This window comes from Zootoca vivipara, chromosome 11, assembly GCF_965207765.1.
Source record: "Zootoca vivipara chromosome 11, rZooViv2.hap1.1, whole genome shotgun sequence".
In the NCBI taxonomy this organism is placed as follows: domain Eukaryota; kingdom Metazoa; phylum Chordata; class Lepidosauria; order Squamata; family Lacertidae; genus Zootoca; species Zootoca vivipara.
This window is the reverse complement of record NC_142594.1, coordinates 4,749,277-4,769,046: the sequence shown is the minus strand read 5'-3', so window position 1 is coordinate 4,769,046 and position 19,770 is coordinate 4,749,277. Positions and strand designations below refer to the sequence as shown.

At 42.9% G+C, this 19,770-nt stretch overlaps 1 protein-coding gene across 6 annotated transcripts in view; it reads left to right on the top strand.

Annotated features, from left to right (window-relative positions):
• Positions 1-19,770, top strand: part of SUGCT (succinyl-CoA:glutarate-CoA transferase) — a 282,021-nt gene that overhangs the window by 171,241 nt on the left and 91,010 nt on the right. Inside the window, exon 13 of one of the 6 annotated variants that reach the window (XM_035129169.3) lies at positions 15,137-15,315. The exons of the other annotated variants lie outside the window; for them this stretch is intronic. Coding sequence (XP_034985060.3) covers positions 15,137-15,184 — 48 coding nt within the window. The 3' untranslated portion in view covers positions 15,185-15,315. Of the gene's footprint in view, positions 1-15,136; positions 15,316-19,770 lie in introns of those variants that run through there. 6 annotated transcript variants of the gene reach the window in all.

The window sequence follows — 19,770 nt, the reverse complement described above, 5'->3', positions numbered from 1 at the left end:
AATATGAACCTGCTGGAATAGTTAGTGTCTTCTGATGGTGATGATGCAGTGTCTTTATTTCACATATCTTGGGTGAGATTAACTCTTTTCCTAAAAATAAAATGCCATAAAACAGAAGGCCCTGGCTAGAAAGCATATATTTTTCATCCTCCCATTAGGAGCAAAATTAATGGAAGCTAGTTTTTTTAAAAAAAAAAATGGTAAAGGACCCCTGGATGGTTTAGTCCAGTCAAAGTCGACTCTGGGGTTGCGGTGCTCATCTCACTGTTCAGGCCAAGGGAGCCGCCGTTTCTCCACAGACAGCTTTCCAGGTCATGTGGCCAGCAGAACTAAACCGCTTCTGGCGAAGCGGGACACCGTGACAGAAACCAGAGCGTATGGAGACGCCATTTACCTTCCCTCCTCAGCGGTACCTATTTATCTACTCACGCTGGTATGCTTTCGAACTGCTAGGTTGACAGGAGCTGGGACTGAGCAACGGGAGCTCACCCTGTCATGGGGATTTGAACCGCCGAAATCCGATCAGCAAGCCCAAGAAGCTCAGTGGTTTAGAGCACACTGCCACCCGTGTCCCCTGGTAAAAAAAAAAGTCAGCCATACTGGGCAGTATTGGTTTACTACTGGTAGGTCCATCTCAGGTTGGTTTCTCTTCCTGTGTATTGGAATTGAGGCTTCAGTTGTAACCTTGATTGGCAACATGCACTTGGAGGTGAAATAGGAAAATCACCCCTTAACTGTGACAGAGGTGAAGGGATTCTTAGTATGTGCAGGTTCTGATTACCAAACACTATGCATCCGCATAAGAAGTGTGAGGTTTGTCTGTTCTTCCCCTCTTCTCATCATGGTTTCTTCCTGAAATGGCTGCAGCTCAACCACCAAAAGGGAGGCAAAGGGGGGGGGGGAAACGATGTTTCCAACTGCTGCTCCCCGCTTTGTCTATTTTTTCCTGCTTGATTTGGTCAGTCTTGCTCCCTCTCCCTCTTTCCATGATTTCTGCCTGAAAATGGCTGCCACCAACCAGCAAAGCAGAAAAAAACACAGTGAATCTGTGGAAAGTGCAGTAAGGTTTGGATATAATTCTCATTCTTCATAATTTTCAGATAGTGAGCGTGCGAATAGCGAGACCTGCACATATTGCTGTTCCCATCCTTCATCATAGGGTTAGTGTTTAGATGGGGTATAGGAATAAGAGCGGGGGACGGGGGAGAGCCATTGTGTATACCATGGTATTGGCCATGTTGTAAAATAGATACTACAACATGACAACAATATAGACAATATTTGAAGATGTTGAACGTGAATGCAGTGCATCATCTAAGAATATTTAGTGGACCATGAGTGCATGAAATAATAAATGATTGCTGCAAGAACCATGTAAGACAACTTACTTTTGTACTGAGGGAGCCACCCATTATCCTTACTGAGACTACAAGAAACAGGTCAAATTGAGTCTGATAGTGAATTAAAACGAATGCCTTGAATTATTTGTTTAAGTGTAAGCTGAGATCAAAAGTCCTGAAAGTTTGAGTTTATGCTTCCTATGGTTTACGCCTGAACCTATTATATTTGAATGTTGTTGGTGACCATTCACTCGCTTATGTAAGAACCGTGTTGGCTGTCTTATGTTGGTTGCTGGCAGGTCATCGTATATATGATGTAAGAAATCATACAGATGAATAAGGCTCATATTATTAGCCACATTCATTTTCTCACGCTCTGTTGCTTTTCATTCTTTGTCATCCATCAGTTTCCACTCCTTAATATTATTGACCATTTGCTTGCTGCTTCGGGGGGGGGGGGAGGGGAGAGACATTAAAAAGGCACGCTTTTCAGAATTGCAGTCTGGACCTTCCCCTTTCGCTGGAGCCAAATTCAGCAGTGTGGGGTTTTTTCCTTCCCCCTATTCTGGCTCTCAAGCACATAATTGTGCTATTTTGGTTCTATTAAGCCTTTATGCAAAGACAAATGAATGGCCCTGGGTGACATTATGCTGTGAAAATGCAGCAACACACAAGGAGCTGGAGGTAGACCTGCGTCTCCCAGTACAGCTTTTTAGATGAGGTTTAACCAGTAAAAAAGGGGATAGCTTTAAAGCAAAATGTGAGCTTATGTTTCCCAAATACTCCCCTTCCCCCTTCTCCAATCACGTCCAGCAAGAACTGAAGCTCTTTGTGTGCAAAGCTGTAGCAATGACTTCAGAGCTGGATTTTGAAACAAAAAAAGAAGCAGCATGCTTTCTATTTTCATACTGGAATATTAATAAATATCAGATGGTAAAATATAATTGAACAAAACTAACTATTGAATATGTTACCTTATTTTTATCTCTGTTTTTGCCTGTGGTTTTGCCAACCCTAGCACTTAATTAGCTGGCTTCCTTAAAGCCTTAGACAGCCGCTTAGCATTGTTCAGCGTGTATGTGAACACAATTTCCCCTTATTGCTGTTTCTTCTATGGATCTCATTTATTGGGTAGGTTTCTAAAGTTATGGTGTTTTCTCCTTTTGTGTGTGTGTTGTGTGTAGAGTACTGACAACTGTGGAAAATGAGGTCCAAAATCTGTGACCTTGTTATTTATTTGCCTTCATACATCAACATCCTTGCTTATTTTGCCATCTGTAAAGGCCTATGGTTGGCCTTTCATTATGTGCTGTGTATGTGAAAAAGTTCAGGACAGGACCTGACTCTATTCAAAATTACAAGGAAGGCATGCATCAAATTAGTGTACACTCCAGGCCCCCCAAGAGAAACTCCAGTGGGAATTTCCTCATGCTCCAATAGATTGTTTCAGTTTTCATTAGAAAGCGGTACAGTTCCTTCCCTTCCCCAGAGCTCTGCTATTCCCACATGCAAATGGACACACAGCTGGGTTAAACTTTGCTGTTTTGGGTAAGCTGGTGTTGGATGCAAGACCTCCATGGGAAACTTGCAAGGTTGCAAAAGTACTACTTTCTATACCTCAGAACCACGTTCTTTGGAGCCTGATTCATTTGCACACCGTATCAGAGCATCACAATTTGTTACTTCTCAGAACTTGGAACCACACGATCAAAGAGTCCTCATAAGTTCCTGGGAACTGTTTGTGCTCAGGCTGCATGCCATAGAAGAGGACAAATGTTTTTCAACATGGTTCCTTCAAATGGGGTTTCTTGCAAGGCTTGATCTAAATACAGTGGCACCTCAGTTTAAGAACCGTCCTGTTTCAGAACGATTCGGTTTACGAACTCTGCAAAGCCGGAAGTACAGTCCTGGTTTGTGAACTTTACCTCGGTCTAAGAACGGAATGCAAGCAGTGGAAGGGCACCGGCAGCAGGAGGCCTCATTAGGGAAAGCGCACCTCGGTTTAAGAACGGTTTCAGTTTATGAACGGACTTCCAGAACGGATGAAGTTCGTAAACCAAGGTACCACTGTATACCTACTGACCTTGCTTGGTTAATAAATTGGTTTCTTTTGCCTTCTGCACTACTGAGATAAGATATCTTTATTGTCATTGTCCCCTTGCGGGAACAACGAAATTAAAACCTCAACCACCAGAGTCCCAGGCTGCCTGGGGAAGGAAACCGGGTACAACAGAGTGCAACACTCTGCTTGCACCAACCCTTCGCCCACTTCGCCACCACCAGATAAGGGATCAATGATTTACCAGGCTGCCTCTTATCCAAAAGCCTCCAAAAGTTCCCTTGGATCTCTCTGAAGCCGCCTTAAGTAGCATGAGGTTAAAGCCATAGGTGTGAGGGTGTTGAAATAAGCCAAGACCACACAGGATTTATGAAACAAGAGTTGCATTTCCCAATATAAAAAGATACATAAACAGCTGACAGCTCACGCTGGACTAAGAATCCTTTCACCTCTGTCACAAGGGACAATTTTCCCCATACACCTCTAAGTGTACGTTGCCAATCAAAGTTACAACTGAAGCCTCAACGGATCATAGAATTGTACAGTTGGAAGAGACCCCAAGGGTCATCTAGTCCAACCCCCTGCAATGCAGGAATCCTTCACCCAATGTGGAAATTGAACCCCCGACCCTGAGATTAAGAGTCTCATGCTCTACCCACTGAGCTATCCCTCAGTGCCAATACACAGCAAGAGAAACCAATCTTGGATGGACCAATGGTACTTCCATTAACTTGGTTCATAACGAGAGGATGAAAAATAGGTTGTAGCTGGCCAGGGGCTACTGTTTTTATGGCATTTAGCTTTTACTTGCAATTAGCAACTAGCCCATGTTGTCAGCCACCATTATGGTTATGTCAGGTGATTGACAGGTGGGTGGTGGTCTGACAAACCCTTTTGAGGTTAAGGCTACAGTCCTAAGCTTTTTAACCAATGTGGCTCCTCTGAATTCCAATGGGTAACCTTGGGGTAAGCAGGATTCTCCCCCCGCACCTCCCCCAGTTAATGCCTTCATGTTTTCAAATGTATCTCTGCAACCAGAAAGGCCACACATTTGCGGGGCAGGGTTGAGGGGTAGAAAGGGAAATTAAGACTGAGGTTCCCAGGAATCTGGATTTGGCAGCAGATAACTGGATTCCACCCAGTAATCCACATACGTGTATGACAAATAGCCCTGCTAATAGATTCGGAAGGCTCTTAATGGCTGAAGTCTCGGCTGAGCAATTAAGTAGAGTGACCGCATGTGAGCTGCATGTCCTGGAGAGAGGCAGATGAATTTCCCCTGAATTATTGAAAATAATCACAATCGGATTTAGCAGTGGGAGTGTGTGTCATGTTTCAGCTTGATACAAAATCCTACTATTTGGGGATTCATTCAGGAATCTTCCATCCAATGTGGGAAATCATATTGTCAGACTAGCCACACACACACACACACACACACACACACTGCTTAGGCTGTGTGTCCTCAGCCAGCAAAATGTTTTTTTTTTGACAAAAGATTAAGGTTTTGATTGGCTGGTTTATCAGTAGACTGAGGTACTTACTTGCAGCTGTCCTAGGAGGCCTTCTATAAAATTGCAGGTGTTCAGTTTTAGCAAATAGTTGTTATTATATGGCTCCACTCTTGGCAGCTAGTAACAATGTTTCCTGAAATTGAAAAATGATTTTCTACCTTAAGCAGGAGTTTTACATTACTAGAATGCTGAAGCGGGGGCAGGGGGAGAAAGAAAGCATGGAAAACCAAACCTCTCATCAGTTCACTGGATTTGGTTTCTTTGCTTGCATGTATTTACCAATCTTGCATATTTTTTCCTACAATATAGCCCCCCCCCTCTTGAAGTGGTTACATCTGAAGCTTGGGCCAAAGGAACTCAAACGATGGCGAACTAATTATCAAGAGTTAGATGGTGTCCCCACTTCTCCCACTTCTAAAAGAGGACCAGCAGTTGCTTCTAACCTTCCAGAAAAGCCCCTTTTGCGCTTAGAGCAGCAAAATATATTATTCTCCCAAAGGTTTACGTGTCGCATGGCCACATGATGAATGTCGGAAATGCTGCCAACACGTAAGCCTTCAGAAGAAGAGTCCCAACTCTGCGGTGTGCAGGTGTGAGAGGATATTTTTTAAGGCATGAAAAAAAGCTCACTCAGCCACCTTACTGGTTTATTACGGTACATGGAAACCACGCTAGCAGCACCCCAGGAAAGTTCAGCAAAGTTCTTCCCCCCTTCCCTCTTTGCAGGCCACCTTGATTCACATCCACCTACCTTGAAGTGCCAGGGGTGGGGAGAGACAATGTGAAAGGTTTGTCACCGTACTTGTTACAGCCAGTTGGCAAGTGGCCATAGCTTCAGGGAACAGAGGTGTGAGATGTTTCCAAGCATAGCCACCTCCACAGTTTTTCCTCCAATTGTCGCTGTTGCTTTCCTTCCAGCTGCATTCACACCCACAAGCGCAGCCAGAGATAGCTATTTAGAGTTTGATGAGCTCTTAATGTGCTCTAATTTGGCATCCGATAAAGGAACCGCCACCATGTTCTGAACTGAGAGTTCATAAGAACATCTGCAGAGCCCTGAGGGTCAGACCAAGCCTGACACAGGGAAGCTGATATGTAAGCATTGGAGAGAAGAACCCTACACCACATTGTTTGGGAATATGTTGTGAGCAATATGCTGATGACACATAGCTCTGTTTCTCCTTTATAGCTTCAGGTGAGGCAGTGTGTGTGCTGGACTGTTGTCTTGCTTTGGCAAAGGACTGGATGAGAGCCAACAAACTGAAGCTTAACCCAGATAAGAAAGAGACACTGTTAGTGGGTGGTTCCCTAGACCGGACGGATGGGAGGTCACCTGGGGTTACATACCTTGGGTCCTTTGCTGCCACTTGAGGCTTAGTGGGTCTTGGTGGTAAGAGTACCTTCCATCAGCTTCAGCTGGTAGCCCAGCTGCGCCCCTGTCTACACAAGGATAGCCCAACTTCTGTTGTCTATTTTCTGGCAAGCGCTAGGCTGGATTACCGCAACGTGTTATACGTAGTGCTGCCTCTGAAGATGGTTCAGAAACTTCAGTTAGTGTAGAATCCAGCAGCTCGGTTGCTCACCGGGGCAAGATGGTTTGAGCATATTACTTTGATCCTGACCCAACTGCACTGGCTGCCAATTAGTTTCCCAATTCAAAGTGCTGGTGTTGACCTATAAAGCCTTAAATGACTCAGGACCACAACACCTCAAGGACTGCCTCTCCCCATATAAACCAACCCAGACCCCGATATCACCCTCTGAGATCCTTCTTTGTGTGCCTCCTCCACATGAGGTCTGGAGGGTGGCAACACGAGAACAGGCCTTTCCTGCAGTGGTTCCCCATTTGTGGAATGCTCTCCTGGGAGTTTCAGCTGGCACCTTCCTTAGATACCTTTAGGCGCCAGGCAAAAGCGTTTCTCTTCAACCAGGTGTCTGACTAATCTACAGCCTTTTAAATATGTCTATGGGAGGGGAGCCATTATTGTTTTGTTGTTTCTGTTTTAACTATTTATTTGTGCTTTTAGCATGTATTTTTATCTTGTGAACTGCCCTGAGATCTTTTGATGAAGGATGATATATAAATATAAATATAAACAAAGACCTCCAGGCTACCACACAACCGTACTTATTCTAATTAGAGTAAAATGTACAAAACCTATATGGTTGGATCCAGATTTTAGTAACAAACACCAACCAACCAACCAGCCAACAAACCAGAGCTCTTTATGAGTTAGAGCTCATGGAGGAAAGAGAATTCCTTTTACTTTTCCCAGAAAAAAAAATGGACTAGAGTGGCTTAATCTACTCTAGAGACCTGTGCCTGTAAATTTCATTAACTTTGGCCAAAAGGGGAAAACACTAACTGTTTTAGATTCCGCATTACACTGAATGGGGAACCCAGGGGTTTTATACAGAGTGACTCAGAAACAGATTGGAATTTTTAGACATACAGAGATACAGATAAAAGGCAAATACTGAATGAATGTTTATTATTACGGCTAAACAGCCAGTATAGAAGAGCCAGAATTTCAGTATAATGTTTACATAAACATTAAAAAGGTCAAAGTGGTATTTAATAATCAACATACTTACTAATTAAATATACCAATTAAATGCATTTAAAATATGCATCCAAGGATATATAAACTTCATTAAAAGTTGTTGTTTTTTTAAAAAAAGAATTTGACTGTGAGTTGTGTCAATTTATGACTGTTTGTGGAGCTGAACAATATTTTGCTTTATTTGACTTATGGCTATTGCACAAAATCTAGGCACGTTTCTGGTGATGCAGGGATTCCAGTCGGACAAGAGGTAACTTAAATAGTATTCCTCTGTCCTCCCTGGTACTTTTCGTACAAGTGGCATTATGAGGGAGGCTCTGATACCTAAATAAAATCTGGAGTAGAAAAGAACATAGCCCACGGTTTCAATTTGACCACTTTTACATGGGCAGATCCTCTCGCTGTGGGGAGTCTTTCTGTATCGTGCAGATGGCAAGATATTAAATGTGGCTTGTGTAAAATGCCTTTCTAAATTTGGGGTGGGGGTGATCAAGTTTGTCAAATAATTGGGAAGTGCTGGTTCCATTCTGTTTGTGCAAAGCATGGTATATAGAGCCGCTTGGGCATGAATGGTTTTGTAGTTCAGTATCTCTAATTCTCTGTGAAATGTTCGTTTTTGCTTTATTGTATCCTTGGGTTAGGACAGGGGTCAGCAAACTTTTTCAGAAGGGGGCCGATCCATAGGAATGAATTCCTATGCCCCACAAATAACCCAGAGATGCATTTTAAATAAAATGGCACATTCTACTCATATAAAAACACGCTGATTCCTGGACCATCCGAAGGCCGGATTTAGAAGGCCGGATCTGGCCCCCGGCCTTAGTTTGCCTACCCATGGGTTAAGGTACTGTTGGTGGTAAAACCAAAGTATAATAATTTGGTGTTTAACTGTTTTTCCTCCAATTGGAGGTAAATATTGAAGCTCATGCACAATCTTAATAAATCCTGTTGATGCATACATTAATACAGATAGAGGCATATACATGCAAGCCACCTGAATAAATGGAGTAGAAAAACCTAACTTCAGGGTTTTAAAAAAACAGAAATTAAAGTAACATTGTAGATAATTAACAATGCAATCACCTGATACCTTCACATTTTGCCTCGGGGTGGGTGTTGCAGGAATAAGAAAGTACAAAGTGCTCTGCAAACATTAGCACCACCCTATCTGATGCTTATTATCTCTTAATAATAACTCCCTCTCTCTCTTACAGACACAGGTTACAGCTGATGACATAGAAATGTTCATTGCAGAGGTTTCCTTTTATCTCCTTATCTGCCCATTTCTCACTCTCATTTGTAATGAGCTCTCCAAGTTTATTCCATCACACAAATGTATCACTTTCAAAGGCTTTGCTTTTCAGGCCCATGTCAGTCTCACAGATTAGAATGTGATATGAATCGGAGGCTGCATAGTTTCTTTAAACCTGAGCCAGTAGCACAGCTACACCCTTTCATCTGGCAGAATCCAGGACTTTAAAGTGAAAAGCTTGTTGTTGATTTAATCCTGTTTCCAGTCTATGCAGGTCACCTGAAATGCATTGCTCTGAATTTAAATGTTCACACATGATTTTATGTTGGAAAGTTTGTTTGTTTTTTAAAAACGTGGGAAGACCACACTTACAAATATAAAATATTACATCAGTGGATTGACTTTTTCCAGACTCCAGACATGTTGACAGAACATTTTCTGTCATGTAAAGATCAGGCATATATAAGGATTTTTCATAAAGATATAAATGATAATACGTTTCCGAGCACAATTCAAAGTGTTGGTGCTGACCTTTAAAGCCCTAAATGGCCTCGGTTCAGTATACCTGAAGGAGCGTGTCCACCCCCATCGTTCTGCCCGGACACTGAGGTCCAGCACCGAGGGCCATCTGGCGGTTCCCTCATTGTGAGATGCCAAGTTGCAGGGAACTAGGCAGAGGGCCTTCTCGGTGGTGGCGCCTGCCCTGTGGAACGCCCTCCCATCAGATGTCAAAGAGAAAAACAACTACCTGACATTTAGAAAACATCTGAAGGCAGCCCTGTTTAGGGAAGTTTTTAATGTGTGACATTTTAATGTGTTTTAATCTTTGTTGGAAGCCGCCCAGAGTGGCTGGGTACAAATAAGTTGTTGTTGTTGTTGTTGTTGTTGTTGTTGTTGTTGTTGTTGTTGTTGTTGTTATAATTATATAAATGAGTATGAAACCCACAAGCATAGTTTAGGGTTCATACTCTTAAGATGGGAATTTACTTACTACATGAAAATTGTAGCACAAATGCTTGGAAGAATTGTTTTCCATGTTTTGAAAAGTACGGCTAAGTAGTAATACATTAAGGTGCTTCTAAATTGACAGAAGATAGTGGGACTTACTTGCTCATAAATTATTTGGCCCAAGGACAGCGGTTAAGTCCCAGGATATATCCAGGAGCAGTTGCAGCTTGTCACTGCCATTCACTGGGCAGCAGTGAAATAGGGAGGAAGTCAGCTGTGTGTGGGTGCCTTGACAGGAGCGCCATATTGGCTCTGCGGATGAGCTAACTAACCTCCACACCACCCCCTTATCCCCTTCTGGTAAGCAGTAGCGGTTCCACTGCTAGGAGGCCAGGTGTGTGTTTCATAGTGTCTTTGCTCATTTACAACACCTCAGTCTCTCATAAATCAATAAACGTCTTTAATTTAGGAGAGCTGTAACTCAGGGGTGGAGAGATGCTTTGCACACAGAAGGTTCCTCAGTTTTTCTAGGTAGGGCTGAGATAGGCTCCTACCTGAAATTCTTAAACACACAGAAGCCCCTAGAGCAAGTAACCTTCCCTCTTGCTTACCAACCTCAGCAGGAGCACTAAGCCCAGTTTCCAAATGACCATTGCAAGTACCCCTCGCCAGAGCTATGCGAAAATGGACTGTGCATCACGTAAAAAGGTTGCAAGCATGTGAGGAGACCTAAAAGACTTTACCAACTCCAGTATCAGGTCTCTGCTAAGTTCTCAGCAGAAATGGATCCTAACATAATAAATGCTACTGGTTTTCTGGACTCCCCAGAAAACCAGTAGCATTTATGACCAGCGTTGAACAAACATCATTATGCATGTCATTTACTGGTAGATATCATTCATTTGGTGCTCATAGCTGCTTCATAGCTAATTCTGGTTCAGTAGAAACACTTTCTATTCTCGCTTTCTCATCCTGTCAGATAGCACACAGCGTGATCTCTGGGATATTGTAATTATAGATGACAAGCTGAAATATATTTCAAAGGTTCTCTGCTACATCAGGTTATCACTGTCATGGCCTGGAAGAAGTGGGAGTGGGCAGTCTAGGGTCAGCTCAGTTGAGCACCTGGTTGATAAGTTGCTACTCCACTATTCCTTTTCACGAGGCACCCCCAAACTTCGGCCCTCCAGATGTTTTGGACTACAATTCCCATCATCCCTGACCACTGGTCCTGTTAGCTAGGGATCATGGGAGTTGTAGGCCAAAACATCTGTAGGGCCGCAGTTTGGGGATGCCTGCTTTTCACCGTAGTCTATGGTCTCATCCCCCAAGTGTGAAGAATTCAATCTTGGGTGGAAAGGTGGCAGAAAAGATGGACAATAATGGTGGACAAGATCCCTTGATAAACAGTTAGATCAATGAGCACATTTTCCAGAGATTTCTGCCCACCTCTGGTTCATCCATTCCATTCTATCTGTGATGTTCCTTTACATAGGAAGCATCTCCAAATGCCATTTGTATTCCAAGCTACACCTGCTTTTCGGGGGCGGGTTGTGTGTGAGTTGCCCTTGTCCTTAAGTAAATACATAATCTATAGAAATCTGGCTCCAAATGAAAGACTCGTCCTTTATGTTTGTGTTGTCTGTTGTATGTGTGTGTTTCTGTTCTCTTTGTCATTAAGGTAGGGCATCTGCTTTGAAAATATCTCTCAAGATTCATCTGCTCCTTCTTTTGTTCCCTTGTCTGAAGTTTTAATCCCCCATCACTCATAATTAGTTGCTGTGGAAATATTCCCACAAACATAAACAGGTCAGCATATAAGCACCACATGATTACCAAAAAACAAAGATTGTTTTCATGTAAGTGGACTAAAACATCCAGCGGTTAGATGTCTTTTCAATGCAATGTCTTTTCATCTTTCAAAGTGTTGCATCACAAATATTAATATAGAACCTTGCACTGCTTTGAAAAGTAACTCTATAATAATAGCTTGCTTGTTTTCCAGCAGACTCCTGATCAAATATGCTCAATTTACCATTTTAGGTTTTGGATTTTTTTAACATCTTGGCAATTGAATTTGAAGTGACAGGCTATCCCTTACAGTCATACTTGAAGGTTCTGCAAATCAAGATATGCCCTTGCTTCAACATATGCAAGGCAAATGTTTCTTGAATGTGCACTTCACTGTTAAATGAATATGTTTCTACTTATGTTTCTTTGATTATTGAACACCTTTTACCTTCCATCATTTATCACATCATTCCATTGATCCAACATCTGAGCTAACCTGTTGCTGTTGATAGAGTATCAAATCCAGAATACTGTGTTATCCTGAATGAAACGACAGATGATAATTCTTTGTGAATCAGTTCTTAAATCTACAAAGTTTATGGGTACATTGAGAGCAAGAATGCATTCCTTGGGAAGTCTTTTCCTCTTCTTTTCACATAGACCTGAGAAAGCATAGATACTTACATTGTAAATATGAGTAATTTTGTTTAGAATATTTGGAATAGACATTTTTTGGGGCAGTGATTGTATTAGCAGAAGGAAACAGAACATCAGACACTGTGGGCAGATTAAGAAATATGTGCCAGGTGTGCACATAACTGCCTTCTATGTTGGAATTTGGTAATGTGAGAAATAGCTTGTGAGAGCTGGACCATAAAGAAGGCTGATCGCCGAAAAATTGATGCTTTTGAATTCTGGTGCTGGAGCAGACTCTTGAGAGTCCCATGGACTGCAAGAAGATCAAACCTATCCATTCTGAAGGAAATCAGCCCCGAGTGCTCACTGGAAGGACAGATCCTGAAGCTGAGGTTCCAATACTTTGGCCACCTCATGAGAAGAGAAGACTCCCTGGAAAAGAACCTGATGTTGGGAAAGATTGAGGGCACAAGGAGAAGGGGACGACAGAGGACGAGATGGTTGGACAGTGTTCTCGAAGCTACGAACATGAGTTTGACCAAACTGCGGGAGGCAGTGGAAGACAGGAGTGCCTGGCGTGCTATGGTCCATGGGGTCACGAAGAGTCGGACACGACTAAACGACTAAACAACAACAACAGTCATAGACTCATAGAATCTTAGAGTTGGAAAGGACCCAAGTGGCATCTAGTCCAACCCCTGCAGGGATATCTGCTAAAACATTCAGTTAGAGCATGGCTTTGAAATTGAGTCTATATTTCCTAGTGACCCGCTAATTCATTGTCCTCTCAATGTTTGGGTGGTTCACTGAAATTATCTGCTAGAACAGACTTTCTCAGCTTGCTGGCAGTGGCTGATGAGAGTTGCTGGCCAAAACACATGGAGGGCGCCAAGTTGGGGAAGGCTGCCATGGAACCCCTACCAGTTGAAGGCAGAATTATCCCCACTTGTTTCAAAATGATGGTATTATCTTTCATATGTCAGCTTCAGCTATTAAAAATGCCTTTCCAGGGATACTTACAAGGGAGTAACATGATTAAATTGAGTGGAGCTTACTTCCAAGGAAACATAGATTCATAGAACTGTAGAGTTGGAAGGGTTCCCCGGGGGTCATCTAGTCCAACCCCCTGCAATGCAGGAATATACAGGGGGCCCATATGGCGATTGAACCTGCTACCTTCGTGATATCAGCGCAACACATTAGGATCAGGCTTACAAGCATACTTTGCTTATGGGGTGTTTTGTTAGCTATGTTTCATTTATTAGCTGTGCAAGTCTATGCATGTGGGTGGTTTAGGGCAGTGTTTCTCAATCTTTTTTGGGCCACGGCACACTTGTTCCGTGAAAAAAATCACGAGGCACACCACCATTAAAAAGGTTAAAAAATTTAACTCTGTGCTGCCCTATATTATAATTATGACTGTAAGAAACACTTGCCAAATATTGCTTTCCGGCGGGTCAGTGTTGTGTATTGGCAGACGCCAGGCTCGTTTACATTGAGCTTTGGGAAAGAGGAGGAGAAACATTGCTTTCCGGCGGGTCAGGATTGCTTATTGGCGACCGCCAGGCACGTGACAATGCAAATCGCCCTTCTCGTTGCCGCACGTCGTGGCACACCAGCCAGCGTCTCGCGGCACACTAGTGTGCCGCGGAACAGCGGTTGAGAAACGCTGGTTTAGGGAATCAGGATGCCAATTGCCCTCGTAACAACGTGTGAATGAATTTTTCCCCATTGATGAAAATCTGATAAGCATTCCTACCCACATAGGTTTTAGCTGAAGCACTAGGCCTCAGTCAGGCTTTTATTTCAGCATCAGAAGTTACATGAACCTCTGAGCAGCCTTACAACATGAAACCATCAGCTGTTCACATCTGCCTTTGGAACTGTGCTGTACAGTAGTATATTTTTTCATTTTTATATCAAGATGCGCCCACGACAAGTTTATAGAAGTTAGAAATTCAGCCGGAGGATGCATTAGGAAGAGCAAAAGCTCATGCATAGTTTTTATATTATTCACACAGCTGGAATGTTTATAGTTAGAACAGAGTGTAGCGAGAGCAAATGCTGAACCACATCAAGAGGTTCCCATGTCGTGCATGTCGTTTAACTATCAATTCTATAAGGGCGTTTGCTATGTTCTTCGCACACAGAAAGACCACAACTAAGTGCCTAAAAATATCCCATGAGTTTATAAAAATGCGGACAAACAACCCTCTCCTTTTGATAATTCAAATGCATTGTTTCAGTCAGATGACTATGCAACATCTGGTGTTCCAGAAAGCATTTTAAAATGTCACCTCACTTTTCCTTTTCTGTTCACTTTTTTGAGTGCTCCTTTGGAGGATTTTGGGGAGGATGTCATATTCTGAAGAAGCATATCCAAAATACAGAGGAAGGGATCTATGAATAGCATTTTATGTACGAATCTAATAAAATACGGAGTTGATGGCAGAGAAAGAGCTGCAAGTGTGATACTCTTGAAAAAAGCCACAACTTACTGTCCTAAGTGTGAACTTAATTTTCCAGGCGTTCAAGTTACAGGGTGTATTTAGATCCTCAATTGGAAAGCTAAAACATTTATTCCATCATAATGGACTTCACAAACATTTTTAGTTTGAAAATGAACCAACCATTCCAGCCACAGGCTGGAAAAAGAGCAAAAATATATTCAGATAAAAATCTACCTCTAACCTTGCATGGCCCCCCATTCCTTAATGTCATGAAATAGCTTTTGCCTTTATTTTTGGTATCCTGTGGTATGAAACAACACAAGGGTATTGCTGTTGTTGAATTTATACTGCTTTTCAGCCCCAGGAGCACCAAACAACACTTCAGAGACAACATTTATGTGAAGCTTTGCAGACTCTACCATCAAGTACAGAAGCCAGGTGAAAACCCTAGTTGAAGCTGCTGATATTTGCCTATCAACTTCAAGTAATGCCTTGTAGGTCTAGGAAGAAAACTCCTGTGTCTGAGGAAGCAGGCTTTTGCCCATGAAATCTCATACCACAATAATTCTCTTCTGTTAATAGATGGTTTTCTTTTCTTCTCTTCTGTTACCTGGTGATATGCTGGGTTGAATGGAGACCTCCATCTTTTCCTCTAACCACAACTGGAGCAGCAAGGAAGGTGGGATGGAGAAGCTCTTCTCCAGCTCAGATTAAAATCGATCTGGAGAATAATTTTTCAGGGCTTTAACGCTCGACTTATATTTGAGGTAAGAATTATATACTACCAAGATATGTATTTCCAAATTGGGAAACACGGAACTCTGAAATCTTGCTGTGATGTTTATGACAGACCTGTTCTTTGTTCTAAGCCACAATTTCAAACTTCCCTGGGTTAATCATGGGCAAGTCCGTTCCAGGACTTTGGTGTAACTGGAGGGCCATGGGGATTTTAGGAAGGAGGAGTCTGGTGATGCCCTGTATGCAGGAAGGAACCTGGTTGTTCCTTATTTTATTCCTAAGAGTCCCAGACTGACTGCAGCATTCACTACTTGTAGGGAGGGAATAGCAGGGGAGGGGGCTCTGCTTTGAATATCTGGTCTTCTGTTTGGAGGTGCCAACAAAATGGAGCACAACAACGGCACCTTCCTAAAAGCACCTATGAGCAACTTTTGTTTTTGCAAAGAGAACTTGAATACAGAGTACGGTTGAGCCTATTATCAGCTGCTCTATGAAGTGGTGATGCAGTGTGATGCAGCAGCTAAAAAAGCCAATGCAATTCTGGGCTGCATCAATAGGAGTATAGCATCTAGATCTAGGGAAGTAATAGTACCACTGTATTCTGCTCTGGTCAGACCTCACCTGGAGTACTGTGTCCAGCTGGAACGTGTCCAAGCTGGAACGTGTCCAGAAGAGGGCAACCAAAATGTCAAAGGCCTGGAAACGATGCCTTATGAGGAATGGCTTAGGGAGCTGGGTATGTTTAGCCTGGAGAAGAGAAGGTTAAGGGGTGATATGATAGCCATGTTCAAATATATGAAAGGATGTCATATGGAGGAGGGAGAAAGGTTGTTTTCTGCTGCTCCAGAGAAGCGGACACGGAGCAATGGATTCAAACTACAAGAAAGAAGATTCCACCTCAACATTAGGAAGAACTTCCTAACAGTAAGAGCTGTTCGGCAGTGGAATTTGCTACCAAGGAGTGTGGTGGAGTCTCCTTCTTTGGAGGTCTTTAAGCAGAGGCTTGACAGCCATATGTCAGGAATGCTTTGATGATGTTTCCTGCTTGGCAGGGGGTTGGACTGGATGGCCCTTGTGGTCTCTTCCAACTCTATGATTCTATGATTCTGTGGTGAGGGCTGGGGAATGCACCTTAAAAAAGAGGCAGCACAAACATACTGCAGATTTTGGATCTTCTATAGATTCAAAATCCATTCAGTTGTATACAGAAGTTTTCAATCTTTCTTTCGTTTAGATTCCAGAATAAAAGAGGGAAGGAGGGGAGAAGTCTCAATGGTATTAGCTTGTCCAAATGTCTAGTGAACTCTTGCTTGCAGCGATATGGACTATGTGAAATGTTGACACTTGGAAAATGTTTGGTAATTTGTGCTCTTAAGTGTGCATCCCAGCTGTCCTTCAGGCATTTCTGCCTGTGTGTGTTCTTTCTCTCTCTCGAATCCCTGAAGCCACTTCTTGCTTGGCCATTCCTCTTCTGGTTTCCCTTATGTATAGGTAACAAATGCCCAAAGCTCAGCTTTGTGCACTGGAAATCCTATTTATGTGCAGACCATACTCCTGTTAACAATACACTTCTGGGGGTGCGGAGTGGGGGAAGATAAATGAATGGATGTTCCCATACACAATGAAACATATTACCACCCTCACCCACCCCCCAACTTGCATGGTTTAGTCCCTCTTCTATGCATAACTCTCACCTGGGATTTTCTTGGCTATTGTTCCTCCTTTTTCCAGTTAGGTTTTATTCCGCACATCATTATGTGAAGCACTGTTTACAGGGATGCACTGCCCTTGTCACAGCAGAACTGTGTTGCCTGCACCTGCGGCTTCAAGCGTTGGGTTGAGGGAATATTCTGAAAACGGTGGAATCGTTCCCTTTAGAGTGTGTGATTGCGCGTGGTGCCAGTTATTTATTTATTTTTGTTTGCACACCCAACCCACCCTCTGAAGGTGTGTTTCTCACTTGAGGAAACAGATCTAGTGTAGGGGCTACAAACTTTAAAGAAGAGATCACAGAATAATTCATTATTCCTATGATGGCCAATGCCATGATACTTGGAAGGAAGAGGGACAGATGAGCCATTCAGTGATGACGGTAGGAGGGTATCGCCACACTTTTATTTTATTTTTTTAAAAGCAATTTATTAAATTTTCCAAATAAACACATTAAACAAAACTAAACAAAACTAAACATTCAAAAACAAATACAACACACACAATTTTTTCTTTTTAACAATTATTCTCCTATCTCTAATTCCCAATGCTCTGCCGAGCTTTGACTTCCCTCCCTCCCTTCATTTGGTTTTCTTTCCAACTCTTATCTCACAGTTCCTTATTTCTTATTTCAAGTCATTTCGTAGGATTTATTTCAGTCCTGCAAGTGTCTTTAAACTTCTACAGTGCTTTCCCATATATTTCACAAATTTACTCCAGTCTTTTTGGAACTTTGCCTCTCCCTGGTTTCGGATCCTGCTAGTCAGTCTTGCTAATTCCGCATAGTCTATCATTTTTGTCTGCCACTCTTCAATCGTCGGCAATTCCTGGGTTTTCCATTTTTGGGCTAACAAAAGTCCTAGCCGCGGTTGTCGCATACAAAAATAGTATTTGATCCTCCTTTACAATCTCCTGTCCAATAAGTCCTAATAGAAAAGCTTCAGGTTTTTTGGGGAAAGTGTATTTAAGAATCTTTTTCAATTCGTTATATATGGGTATCGCCACACTTTTAAAGGGCTGCCTTTATAAAAGGGTTTTGGACACTTCAGCTGGCACAAAATGTATCTAAGGTGGCTTCTGGAGCCTGTCGGTCATAATCTGATTCTGTGTGGGCTGGATTTTAGTGCAGGGGTTTCTATCTACTGCCAGCAGTGACTGTGGGCTGCTAATGGAGCCATCCTGCAGTTGGTGCTTCACTGGGTGTGAACACTGCACAGGAGGAAGGTGCAGTACCACCGTCCTGTCCAGTGGGGTCTTCTGGAACCTCCACAGCATGCGCAGTGGGAGACTGTGGAGGCCCTACTCCACTTCTGAACCTTAGTAGTGAGGCATAAAGAGGATGATTGCCCAGGAAATATCTGGGGCAGTTCTGCAACAGGAGGGAGGCAGAAGGAACTGTTGATCCTGCTAGAGTCCCATAAGCATAAAAAGAAGAGGTACTGTCACCGTTCTATAGGACATTCTGGACAGGAGAGAAGCAAGAGGGGGCAAGGGTGCCTTTTTTCAATCTCCTCCTCATCTCCTTCCTGCTCTAGGGATTCATCGTCTGCTTGAGCATGCTTCAGTCTCCCCTGCCAGTTGAAGGCAGGGACAGCAAGAAAAGGAAAAGGCATGTAGGGCCTTTGCCAATGCCACTCAGGCCATGACAGGGTCCAGGCCTGGTGATGCCCAGTCTATGAGTCACTGTCACAACCTCTCTGGCCAGGTCTGAAGAGCCCAATGAATCTGAAGAGAGGCAGGACAGGGGGTTGTCAGAAGAGGATTTGGATGCCCCCTGCATGTGTCAGGACAACCTTTTATAAGTTTAGTATTTTCCTGCACTTCCAGACACGGCAACACACCCTCCTCTTTCTTTTCTGGCCCTGCAGTACCTCTGAAGAGAAAGTTTCTCGGCCACCCTCTGGTGTTCTTAAAGGAATTTCTTGACTCCCTGAGTTTCTCAACAGAGAGCACAAAGCAGAGCTTCACATAACTAACTTTATACGCTCCTGAGGAAAGTTCTAGAAAGTCTCAAACTTCCAGTGGTAGACACCACCTTTGCACCACCTTCTTTGGCCTTTGATGGGAATAAATATTAAATTGGCTAACTTTCTTTGGTTAAGTCATTCCCATGGAGGTCCAGAAGACTCTTGTGACAAATGTATTGAGGTGTTTCTGTGCAGCGGATTTGAAGCATCAAGGCCTTGAATACAGTCCCACTTACCCTTAAAGAATGACGGTGTCCATTTATCGAAAGCTGTATTCTGTAATAAGCACAAATGCATTCGTGGAGATACGATCACTTTCTTCCTCCCTGCATGTGTATCTGAAGAAGTGTGCATGCACACGAAAGCTCATACCAAAATATAAACTTAGTTGGTCTTTAAGGTGCTACTGAAGGAATTTTTTTATTTTCCTCCCTGCAATGAGACATATAATTTTATGCAGCCAAAGCAAACAGAGGAAACAACCTCTTGGCAAACTGATGCCTCTAAAGAAGAGCTGTGCTCAAAATGAGGAGATGCCTTTGGTTCGGGTGAGTCCTCTGAGGATACCTGCAGCATTGTAATTCTGCAATATTCCTTGTTGCTGCAGGAATAACACCTCTGGTTTTTATGGTTCCTCAAAAATATTTCCAGTAACCCATTATTTTAAATGAACACAATATCTGCACAATGTGCCAAAACTATAACATTTTCCTGTGTTTGCCCTGTACTTTGTTGTGCATCATACCCTTTAAAAGACATGAGCTGCAGCAATTCCCCCCCCCCCCCCAAAAAAGGCTTTGT